Source organism: Falco biarmicus, chromosome 3 (assembly GCF_023638135.1).
Source record: "Falco biarmicus isolate bFalBia1 chromosome 3, bFalBia1.pri, whole genome shotgun sequence".
In the NCBI taxonomy this organism is placed as follows: domain Eukaryota; kingdom Metazoa; phylum Chordata; class Aves; order Falconiformes; family Falconidae; genus Falco; species Falco biarmicus.
The window spans coordinates 103241507-103253971 of record NC_079290.1 but is presented as its reverse complement, the minus strand read 5'-3'; the positions used below and the strand labels follow the sequence as shown (position 1 = coordinate 103253971).

Sequence of the window (12465 nt, the reverse complement as noted above, 5' to 3'; positions counted from 1 at the left end):
AGGTTTATATTGCTGTGATAGAGCAGAAGACTATGCATGTCAGACTGCTTGTAAACGAATTCTGATGTCAATGAAAACAGAGCTTGAAATTGTTGATGGACTTATAGAGGGTTGTAAAACAATGCCTCTCCCCCAGGACCCGCTTTGGCAATGCTTTCTTGAGAGTTCAAGGTCTGTTCACCCAGGAGTCACTGTGCACCCTCCGCCTTCAACAGGCCTCGATGGAGCTAAGCTCCATTGCTGTTCTAAAGCAAATTCTTCCACGTGTAGGTTAGTATCTCCCTACCCTCATGGCCACTTGTAAAAATGCTTCAGAATTTATCTCGTATCAAGCCTTTGCCTGAATTCTGCCGTGTACATCAAACAGAGTTCTGTGAATTCTTAGGAAAAGTAAAGGTTTAGGTAGTCACCTGGGTGTCCCATTCTGTCCAATACTTACTTTGTATCTTAAAAAGTAGTTGTAGAAGAGGAATCACTTCTCACATTTAGCACTGGCTATTTATAGGAGACACAGTAATTACTGAAACCTGTACCTTGCATGTGGCTGTGACAGCCGATACTGCAGCAAGATGCAGAGCCCTTAACCAGGTGCTGAAGGGAGCCAAGGAGCCAGCAAACTGCACAAGCTCTCAAGTACCTGGTTGCTGCTTGTTCCTTACTAGATGCTGTTCAGATTTTTGTCAGTGAAAAATAGATTATTTAGTTAATAATTAAATAATGGAACTAACTATTCTGACGTTAAAAAAAAAAAAAAAAAGGTTTGCAGCAAATAGTTGCACACTTGCAAATAACTGACTTGGAGCATTTTTAGTGTCGAGCAATTTTCTGTCCACTTTAGAAATAGATTGTTGTTGCATTTTAAGTGCATCAATATGTCAAAATAAGTTGCAAACATTGATTTCTGAGCTGTCGCTTCCTTTTCTATCAAACCCTCCCATAACAAAACAGTATGCAGCAGGATCTTACAATGCGTTTAGTAGTAGAGCGCTGGAGTTGTTATTTTTTTAGAACATCGAAGCACAAAGCAGTTGATACAATATCTTTTAGCTGCTTGCTTTAACAATGAGTTCTAAAAATGGATCCTTCTCTCATGTTTTCAATGTGCAGTAGACTTTAATACCACAGCAAAATTCCGTACCTTCAGATGGGGTGGGAACAGTTGTAGTTTGTAGGATGTTGCTGTGATCAAAGTGGCTTGGGTATCACTGACACCAGGAAACAGCTCAAACACAAGCAAAAAACCAGTGTGCCTGTTTCAAACATCAGGGCAAGAGAAGAAATGTATTTTGCTTGCCAGTTGTTTCTGTAGGAGGAGGAGGAGTGATGTGAAGTTGAAGGATGGGGAATTAGAAGTTGTTCATTATCATATCAAACTAGATTTATTACAAGTAAAACTAGCTGGGATAGTTTGCACCTTAAAGTCATTAGTTCAGGTTTCCAGCTATCACATTTTTATTGGATACTGCAGTTTTATATTCTGAAGTCTTTCAGTATCACTAACAGAGTTTTCTACAGCGAGCATAGGCTGTTGTCATCAGCGGGGAAACGATAGGCTCTGCTTTAGCTGAATGACTGCTGTTCTTTTAATTTTATGTTCTTTGTCAATTTTTTTTTGTTGTTGTTGTTTAGAGAGCTCTGCACTAAACTTTATAGCACGAGCTGGGGCAATTCACAGAGCTGGCAAGAATTTGATCGCTTTTGTGAGTATAATGCAGTTGAAGTTTCCATGTTGACCTGTTTAGCAGATGTACGAGAACCTTGTCAGCTGGGCTGTAGAAATCTTACTTACTGCACTAATTTTAATAACAGGTAGGAGAGAGACACTGAATATTTTATAAAGGAATTCCTGTGCTTTGATTTAAAAAAATAAAGTAAAATGTTTTTCAGGCTTATTTTGAGATTGTATGTAGCTGTCTTTCTGCACACATTTTTTTACATAATTTAAAAATGAAATTTTTTCTTTAGAATAAACTTCTAGAAATGTATTTAACAACAGACATAACAAAACTTACAAGAATAAAAGCAAACCCATGAACTTGTAAAATGTCATAATGTATTAGCAGCATATTGCTCTGTCTTACCGTATAGATAAGTGAGCTATGATTACTGGAACACTGTTTATTATAAATAATGTAAAGACGCTTGTTAAATTTATATATTACCCCTTTTTCAAAATTCCTTTTCTTTCAGATATTTCTGTAGTTTTATACTTTTTAGGGCAAAATTCATGATTTAAAAGTGGTGTCTGAATTAGTAATTGCAAGGTTACAAATTAAATAATTGGTTTCAAAAGAAAACATTTAAAAATTTTGTTAGCTATTAAAGATCTCTGGCTTGTCTTTCAGATAGTATACAGTGGTGTGAGTGTTACGTAGGTAGCAGAATTACGTATGTGATAGATGCAGCCTGGGCAAATGTAAATTATAAATCAGCTTGCATTAGTGATTTACCAGGAAACATTCATACAGATATTCTGGATACCTAAGATACTTGCTTTTAAGTCACCTTTCCTCAGGTTAAAAAAAATTAAGTGATATTTGGTCTAAGAGGTAGAGATGAGAAGGGAGTTTCAGTCCTGAATCTCAAAAAGCTTGTTTTCCTTAAAGACAGAATTCAAGTTGATTTCGATCTTGCTTAGCTGTGGAAGGGTTTTGTTTCTTTTATACCACAAAAAAATCAAGCTATATCAAGGCTGTAGAATTCATATGGTGAAAGAAGAGATGTGTGGTGTTTTATTTTCTTGTATACATGCCATATCTTAACTTCTTCTTTTTAAGACCAACAGAACTTTTTAGGAGCTGCAATACTCAGTCAGACCAGGGAGCCATGAATGACATGAAGCTGTGGGAAAAAGGCAGTATTAAGATGCCATTTATAAATATTCCCGTGCTTGACATTAAAAAATGCCAGCCAGAAATGTGGAAGGCAATTGCCTGCTCACTGCAGATTAAACCTTGCCACAGCAAATCTAGAGGAAGTATTATCTGCAAGTAAGTACTTGGGGGGGCTGGGGGGACAGAGTTCAGAGCTTCAGCCTAAGGATTTTAATGAGAACTAGAAGACTGCTGTAGGGCTGTTTGACTTACATTAGGAAAGCATGGCAAGGCAAGCACAAAAGAACGTGAGCTTGTGTAGTTGCCGTTGCTTGAATCTCCATCACTGGGACGGGAAGGTGCTTGCCTGTTAACGAGATGGATGTACATGCTTCCGTTGTAAAGCTGATTTATTGTTGGAGGTTTTTTGGCACTCTGTGGTGTCTACAAAACCTTTCCTCTTTTTTTGTGTTGGGACCTACTGCAGATTTTCAGCTGACAGAAAGTTCTGGAAAAAAAATGAAGTTTATCTTTTAAAAAAAATAGATTTTGAAACTAAGTGATTGGGTAGAAAAGAGACCAGCTAATTTAGTACAGGTAGTGAAATAGAGTTCAACCCATATTAGATGTTAGTAAATCAAGGAAATGTTTGGTCTTGAGAGATACATGCGTATGATGCCACAGAAAATGAAGTTTGCCAAGCCCAAAGTATAAGAGTATTGTAAGCAATAGTTCTTGTCTTTGTGTCACACATTTGTTCCTCCCCCTGATTTTTATATATATATATAAAAATAAACACTCTGTTGTGAGGCAGAAGAGGAAAATCATGGATTCAGTGAAAGGAAGAACATGGAAAGAAGCCTTTTCCATACAGGACCTTTTTTCTTGAAGTAGTGTTCATGAAGTTCTGTTTCTTTATTTATCTGAAGATCGGATTGTGTGGAAATACTGAAGAAATGTGGAGATCATAATAAATTCCCTGAAGGCCACTCAGCTGAAAGTATTTGTGAGCTCTTATCTCCAACAGATGACTTGGAGAACTGCATCCCATTAGATACATACCTGAGTAAGTATTAACATGCCTATGCGAAGAAACAAGGTACTTGGAATGCTTATCATCGCTTTTAATAATTGTCATTATTTCTTTTAAAGAAGTTGTATTGAATTTGAGACATTTTATTTAGGGTATTAGAGAGAACTGGATTGTTCACATCACTATAGTTCATGACACTTATTCCTTCTTGCACTGGGTGTACGTGGCCAGGTTGCTTTGGTAGCAGCGGAGGCTGCAGGGGCTGCGGTGTGCCAGGCGCAGCCAGCCCTGCGTGGGCCTGCTACAGGGCAGAGCTGAGCTGCTTCACAAAGTTTGTGGTGCCTCTGTGAGAACGTGTTGAAGAAAGGGCAAAAAATGCCAGGTGGGTGTAGGAGGGATCAGGAAGAGTGCAAAACAACAGAGGTGGCACAAGGTCAGAGGAGCAGAGGTGCTGCGTGGCGGAGAAGGTGGCCACGAGGCAGGCTGTGGGGGACCTCGTGCTACGGCAGGTGGGCATACGCAGAAGGAAGCTGCTCCCATGGAGAGCCCATGCTGGAGCAGGGGAGCGGGTAAGAAGGAGTGAGCAGCAGAGAGAAACTCCTGTGTACTGACCACAGTCACCATCAGTCCCCCCTTGCCAATCACTGCTGCGTCACTTGGGACAGGGGCAGAGATGGCTGGAGTGATGGTGAGCCTGGAGAAGAAAGAAGTTGCTTTAATGTTTGTTTTTTAGTTCCTGTTACCTGCATCTGTAATTAGATGCTTATTTTAACTGGCAGTAAATTTAGTTAATTTTCCCCAGGTCAAATCAGTTTTGCCCACAATGGTAATTCTTAATGCAGTCTCCCTGTCTTTATCTCAGCTCGTGAGCTCCTCTGTTTCTGTTCCACCTGTTTTCCACCCCGATCTGGGGTGGGGGCACTGAGTGGGAGTTTGTCAGCCAAGGCTAACTCACCACACTTCTATTTTGGGGACTGTATATTCGGGACAAGTACACTCGTCTGCATCATCTCATAATCTGGCTTGTTGAATTTCAGTGATTTTTACGTATTTGAAAATAGACTAGTTAGTCTTACTTTAAGAAAACTCTGTTCTTCAAGAAGTCATCTCGCATGCCAAAAAAAGTACTATGACAATAAGATCACTAGCACCATTTATTTACAGGACAGAAGCTGGTCATGCTTGGGAGGACTGATCTCAAATGTCACTTAAATAACAGCATGATTTAGAGCATGACTTCTTGATGTACAAAATTAAACTTTTGCCTGATGCAAAATCTCTATTCTTTAACGGTGCAATTAGAGTAACCAAAACTAAAACGAACTCTTGGGGCAGTAGAACATTAATTTAGCAGGCATATGGAAGAATTACATTTTTGTGATTCTGTTTTCTTCTAGCATGTCTTATCCCTTAGAGTGGAACACAATTGTATTAGCAAAATTTCATCTTGGTTCTAGATTTCATTTAAATGCATTTTTTGACATTATTTTCCAAATCTGCTCTACCCTATTACTACTTCCTGTTCTAGCATTTAGACCTTTTTAGATTTTATGGGATTTATCCATTTTAGACCTTATTCTGAATTAAACTTTGATACTTCTTTCTTGGAATCCCAGGAACTTTGAAAACAGTAGATTTTTGGTTAGTAAGAGCTGCAACTGAAAGTGTGCTTCAACAAATAAATTGATCCCAGAGGGACGATGTATTGAAGCTTTGGGTGTTGCTTTCCTTTTAGCTGCTGCTTTTCCATGTTGCTTTCCCGTTCCCTAGTCTTGTAACAGGAGAACTTTACTAGTGAGTTAAAGGGAAAACAAAAGTTTATTGATGATAGCGAACTTGGTTAAACAGTAAGTGTACTTTAAACCTGCAATCTGTTAATCGTTGACTATGGGACTTGTCTTGATTAAACTGCTGGTCATTGTCAGTTTGTATTTTTGTCATATAGAGAAAATTATTTTGAACACAAGGTAGAGGACCTATATTTTGCTTGTGAAGAATCATTTGGGCTGTCATTTCTAGATTGAGGACTATAAACTTTTGAAATCAGTTAGTATCTTGCCATGTGAAGCTTCTACAAGTATAGTTTTAAAAAAATACATATTTTTCACAGAACCATCAAAAATATGATTTCACTGGATGTAAGAAATGCTGTGCTTTGTTGAAGAAAAATAAACCTCATTTAAGTCAATGTAAATGCTGTACGTTCTGTTCTCAGGCCCAAGTTCTTTAGGTAACATTGTAGAAGATGTTACACATCCATGTAATCCGAATCCATGTGCAGCTAATCAGTTATGTGAAGTAAACAGAAAAGGCTGCCAGTCTGGAGAAGTGTGTCTTCCGTACTTGTGTGTGCCAGGTAAGGGGTTTGGATTTCGGTTTACCTGAGTTTTGCTGGTAAAGATAACAGCACTGAAGTTTTGTTGAAAGTTCTAAAGTTAGTTGCTGATATCCCAGAAGAATTATTACTGCAGTTATCTTGTGTTTTCAAAATCTGTAGCCTACCTTCTACCTCTTTTCATTTCTTGCTGTGTTTCTGGTTTTATTGTCCACTGAAACATAACATCTTATTAGAAGATGCATTACTTATTTTGCTTCAGAAGAAATAAATGCCCGTACGTGGCCTCAAAGCAGCTTGCCTGCTATTTAGAATTACAAGCATGCAGTACTGTAAATACAGTGCAGCTCACTGTTGCTGCGGACGCTGTGACATGTATTGCCCTGTATTTCCATATATTATTAGCCATATCTGCATTACTTTCCATACTGGTGAATTAAATGGACATTATGTCTGGCTTTGATGTTAATGGAAATCAGACTGTTGGTCTTGGGAGGTCATTCTGAGAGCTCTGAGGGTCTGATCAGAAGCAGGGTGCCCTGGGATGTACATTTGCGTGGGCAGCAATTCTGGTGCTATATTAAAGTTTGAGGTGGTATCTTACATGGAATTGTCCTAAAGCCTTCTCCACAGGCAGGTCAGCTTCTCGGACTGCCTCCAGCAGCTCCTGGGTAACTAGCTCTGGTCTGAGTAAATTAATACCCAGACTTTTTCTTAAGGTCTTCACTGTTCCTGCTTCACTGGGTCTGGAGTGCCCAGGTTTGGGGCTTGGGAAGGAAGTGGCGTGGCGCGTAATTTATTGCCCTCTCCTTTCTTCTCTCTACTACTTGAGCTTGCAGCACTGATGCAGCATCTCAGCACTTAATCTTTAATGACTGGCAGTGCTGTGAGTTCTCTGGCTGGCAAAAGGCAGAACCACAAGGCTGGTTAGCTCTGTGTCTCTCCCAAATCTGTATGTAGACTTGCAGTTTGATGGAAAGCGATGCTGACTTTGGGAAACAACAAAAATACAAATAATGCTTCTTGTGCTGCTTTGCACTTCCATGAGACCCATGGTACCGCCTCTCATTAAAGATGACATCTGGAGATGCATCAGTAACGGCTGTCTGCACTTCTGCTGCTGCTCCATTGAGCGATACCTGTAATGTAGATGCACCTCGCTAGAAAGGCATTGGTGATCATTTGGGAACTGCCATTTTAGAACACAGGCATTGTCTAATTCCCGCACCACCATAAATGCGAGCTGACTGGGGAGAGAGCGTCATGTGCAGTGAGTTTCAGCTATCTCACTTTGGAATGGCAGGCTTGGATGGTGTTGGTAACAAGGGTCAAATCCACATGAGGAGGTGGGAGACTGTAGGATGTCCCAGCTTCTACAGCCCCTTCGTTGTTCTACCTCATCTAGTAGTAGTGCGTGCCTCAGTTTTTCCCCTTCCTTTGTCGCAAAGCGTATCGCTCAGTGACTGTAGATAGCACCTATGGCTCTTGAAGCAAAGAGGAAAGCTTGTGTTTGGTGACAGCTTGAACACATGTGTTGAGAGAGACTGAGCAGGTGAGAGTGGCGCTGACTTTTAAACTGAATTGCATGAAGCAGCCTCCTTTCTAAAGGAAGTGATAGAATTGCCATAACTGTCTTGCATCTGTTCCCTGAGCATCTTTTGTTCCAGTGGTTCTGTGTCTGATCCATTTCTCCAGTGATTTTTAATTACAAAAAGGAAAACTGGGTTTTGCTTCACTCATACATCTGCTACAGTCATGCTTTTCTAAAAGTGAGGACAGACCTCAGCTTGTTCTTTTTGTGAGCCTAGGGACATTGTTAGGTTTCTGTGACCCTTACAACATATTTTTGTTTTTCTGAAAAGCTGAGCATTATTGCTATAGAGGTGGTATTGTCTTCACTTGCTGCAAAAGTCATTCAAAGTGATCTGAAAACAAGCTCACCCAAAACTTTTTAAGAGACAGTTTACTTCCTCTAAAGGTTGTAAGGTGACTTTTATGTTTGAATTCAGTCTTTTTATTGGTTGAGAGCTTTGGGGGAATTGTTGAAGTTCATAATTTCTAGGGTAATTTTAATCTGCTATTTGTTTTATTATTTTTTATTTGTGATTTTGAAAACAATTTTCCTTCTATTTCTTTTTTTTTTTAAACCAGTTTTCCTGCTTTTTCTCCCTTTCTCCCCTCCTCACATCTACCTATATGAATCCTTCAGTGTTCACATAATATGTACAAGTAGGGAAGGAAGACACCAAAATACGTGAGAGAGAGGAAATGACTACGCTTTGCTTGTGAGACCCTTTAATTAAGATTCGGTATTGGAGAGAGTGAAGCATATGTGGTATTTGTCGTATTGCATACATTTTGTACTACTGCCGAATTGTGGAAAATGAAATTACTTGAGAATTGTTGGAATTACCAGTCTTTTTGTCTTAAATGACATTTCTACAGGTACTTCAGAACATCTTCTATTTCTGCTACTTGTTGCCTTTATGAAATGAGTGTATTTGTCTAAAGGGCAAGAGCAAGGCTGCTTTAGGAACACCTTAGCAGTTTCACAAGTCAGAGTAGTAGTTTCGATAGTGGCACTTGCCAAAGTATTTACTAAATACGAGCTAAAATTTCTCCTTGTTATATAGGTTGCAAACTGGGAGAAGCCTCAGATTTTATTGTCCGTCAAGGTACACTTATTCAGGTTCCATCCTCAGCTGGTGATGTTGGATGTTACAAGATTTGTACCTGTGGACACAGTGGATTGCTAGAAAACTGCATGGAAATGCATTGTGTTGACCTCCAAAAATCATGCATTGTTGGAGGACAAAGAAAAAGTAAGTATTAGAGCAGCAATTGTATCTTTACACAGTGCCTGCTCCTTAAGTCATGAAATCTGAGGTACATACGAAGACCCAGAGGATCTGAACGCAGAGTTTATCAGAAAATACAAAAGTTTACATCCCTATATATAATACCTGTTTAGTTCTTGCATATGCTGGAGGGTTCCATTATTGAAGTCAATACTGAACTGTGTCTGTCTCAGCCAGTGAAAGTCCCCTGTGAAGCGTGTTCTTAGTACACCATTTTTCAGCCAAGGTGAAAACAAAGTCACTGACGTGCCTCACATCCCCTGTGTTTTAGGGTGCTTGATAATAGGGAGCTTCCTTTCTAGAAGAAGAATTTGCTGGTGGGAGCTCTGGGGGATGAAGGAGGGGAAAAGTTCTGAGAGGAGCCAGTAGGCAGCAGGGGTGAAGCAACAGCAACAAAACAAATGGATCTGCATTAGCGTGCTGTAGTTCTGCAGTTGAAGCACGGTGGAATGGACTCTAAGTGGCTCCTGTTTCCTGGATTCCAGCTCTGCAGGCGCTCTCAGTCTGCTTTTAACGGTGTTGGATATCCAGTGACCAACAGAGATGTCTGGGGAAGAGTATGAGAAAAGGCAGAGGAGTTAATTATATTTCCCATTTATATTCTCCCAGAATCTGTTCTCTGCTTCAGACTACAGACCCCTTGAGTATGAGTTTCTTTACTAGCTCTAAATGGTTTGGGGGGGGTTGGCTTTGTCTCGGGTGGTTGGTTTCTTTTTCTTCCATGGATCTTAAATACATGTTGAAAAAAAAAGAGTCAGAAACTTTTATCATGAGCTATAACATCTGACAAGAAGTTTCACATGTTAAGATGTGTGCCTAAAACCCCTCCCTTTTGTGGTTTTTTTTTTTTGGTGGGATTTGCAAGGGATTTCTTTTCTTCGAGCCTTCATAATTTGTTTCATCTAGTTCTTCCTGGTTTATGAGATGCATCCTAATTCTTGTACTGAAAAAGCTGACAAATGATTGTTACCTATTTGCCTCCTCTTTTGGACCTCTGTCATATTCCCCTCAGCTTTCTGGGTTTTTCTCCAAGCCAGTTCCTATTCTATGTACTCATTCCTTGTGTAAAAACAGGTGTATGCTTTTGGTCATATTTGTTACCCTACTGTGTACGTTTTTCTAGTTCTTACATTTTCTTTGGAATGGGAGCTGAACTTTATGCGCCATTCACAATGCAAGTGCCCAGTCAAGCATATGTGATAGCAAAATGATGTTCCTTTCATAATTTTTCTGAACATTATCTTTTTTTGGCTACTAGTTCTGCTGAGGTCATGCTTTCACAGAGTTGTCTGTTGTAACACCATGGTCCCATTCTTAAGTGGGAACGGTCAGCTCGCAGCTCATTGTGTGAACTGTAGAGACCTACTGTATGTTCAGTGCGATTATTTTCCTCCACTGTAGCCTTCCCCAGTTGCTCAGTGTGGTGAGATTTGTCTTGCAGTTTTTCATTATTTGGTCCTTTGTACATTAATATTATTGGTAGACCTTGTCATGTAAATACTTGCATTTGTTTTTTTGGATCACATATAAATATGTTGAACAGAACAGCCACTGCATAGAGCATGGAGACTCCTCCAGTGACCTCCTTTCATTGCCCATTCATTCTGTTTCACAGTACTTATCCATGTTAGTGCCTTTTTTCCTATCTCTGCTTTTTTTTTTTTTTTCTTGAAAGCCTATGTAAAAGAGCTGTTAAATGCCTGTTGGGTATTGAAGCGTATCAACCTGATTTTCTGTGTCCACCTGGCTGTTGACTCCTTCAGATAATCCAAACGATTTGTTTTGTGACTTGTACAAACCCTGTGATTCCTTCCCCTAATGTGGCATATGTAGTTATGTGTCACTGGGGGAGTTTAAAGCAAGAGGTTGCAAGTTAAGTTCGCTTATATGAGCAGGTATTTCACACCTGAGGAGTTCTGGAATTTTTTGGTGAATACCTGCTCTACTCGCAGAGTCATTAGTGCTTGTCTGTCCAGAGCTGTTTCTGAGGCAGGTTGGCTAGCACATTGCCTGTGCAGAAGGTACTCTCTGGGACCGTTAACTCCCTCTGCAGGGAACAGGGATGCCAGAGAGGCTTTTACTTTTTGCTTTTGTTGTTGGCAAATCTTCTGAGTGCTTCAGGTGTTCACTGTATGATCCTCCCTCCTACAACAGACCTAGCTGTAGGTGTAAAGGCCACATAAAACTGATTTTGCCAAAACAGTCGTTGTCAGAATTGGCAGTGAACAAAGCCAGAAACCACTGGATGTGTTGTCGAGAGAGAGGCACCCAGAGGCATGCACACACACACACGCACAGGCGTGCTGCTGACGGGGGCAGCCACACTGATCGACGTGGACAGAAGTTACTGCTTTACTGGCACCCACATGAAGACACATAGCATTAACACAAACCTGTTCCTGCCCTGCTGCTGATCAGAAATGAAGGCCACTAATAAGCGGTTCTGCCTGGTGGCGGCCCGCCGGCCGCTGCCCGTCTGGCAGAGCTGGTGACATCCAGGCCCAAGCAGAGCTCCCAGGGCTGGTGTGGCCGCTCCACTGCTGGCTCACAGGCCTCTTACCCTATGCACTGACTCATCCAGCTTAAAGCCTGTTAGCATTCCTGCATGTATTCAGGGTAGGAAGTGCACACACACAGAGGGTAAAAATAAAATTGAATAAAAATGTAGGATGGATTGTGGTGAGGGAAGCATACTGACCTGTCTGCACTCAGCAAATCCCTTTTTCCCCCTTTCCATCTGCTTTCCCACACATCTTCATGATTGGTCTGTCTTAATTCCTCCTTTTCCTCATCTTTGGTCCTTCCACTAAACATCCCATAATAAGTTTTGCACAATCCCAGCATTCTCTTCCCTTGGCATCACATAATAAATCTGGTACTCTTTTAGGCAGCGATGCTGGTGTAGTTCTTACGGGGAGTTCTGGGGAGGGAGTTTCTTTTACTGAGCAATGTTGGTAGGTTTCACACAAAGGACAACGGTTTCAAAAAAAGGTGTTTAGAAGACTGTTCTGCTAATGTGTACAAATGTGTTAGAAATACATACCAGGCATAGTCTGTCCTCTGCACTCAAAAGTCTTTGAAACCTTCGTAGCGTACAGTTGAGCATCACAAGGCAGCCTGTGCCTTTCAGAAAAAAAACCTACTCATTTTTTAAATGAAATTAATATTAAATAAGAATTATAGTTCAAGATTAATCGATGGGGCTAACATATGCTTTAAAATGAACATGTAAGTGGATACGTTATGATAACAAAGGTATATTGAACACTGTGGTTCTTGAAAGTCTCCTTCAGCATAGTGGGTGTAGACGTCCTGCTGATCTCTGTCTGCCAGGTAACTTGAACTAGCAGCTTTCTGTTTTAACAATAAAAGAATGCTAACTATCTCTTGCTTGACATTTTAGAAAGTTAATAATTTAAACCTAAC

General features: G+C 40.4%; 1 protein-coding gene across 2 annotated transcripts in view; it reads left to right on the top strand.

Moving 5' to 3' along the window:
* The window catches only part of RECK (reversion inducing cysteine rich protein with kazal motifs), a 65748-nt gene that overhangs the window by 36988 nt on the left and 16295 nt on the right, over positions 1-12465 (top strand). For both annotated transcript variants that reach the window (XR_008821059.1, XM_056333647.1), the window contains exons 9-14: positions 3-270; positions 1630-1809; positions 2778-2990; positions 3743-3879; positions 6062-6202; positions 8815-9003. Coding sequence is in view for 1 of the 2 variants with exons in the window: in XM_056333647.1 (XP_056189622.1) it covers positions 3-270; positions 1630-1809; positions 2778-2990; positions 3743-3879; positions 6062-6202; positions 8815-9003 (1128 nt within the window). In the remaining variant the exon portion in view is untranslated. The remainder of the gene's footprint in view (positions 1-2; positions 271-1629; positions 1810-2777; positions 2991-3742; positions 3880-6061; positions 6203-8814; positions 9004-12465) is intronic.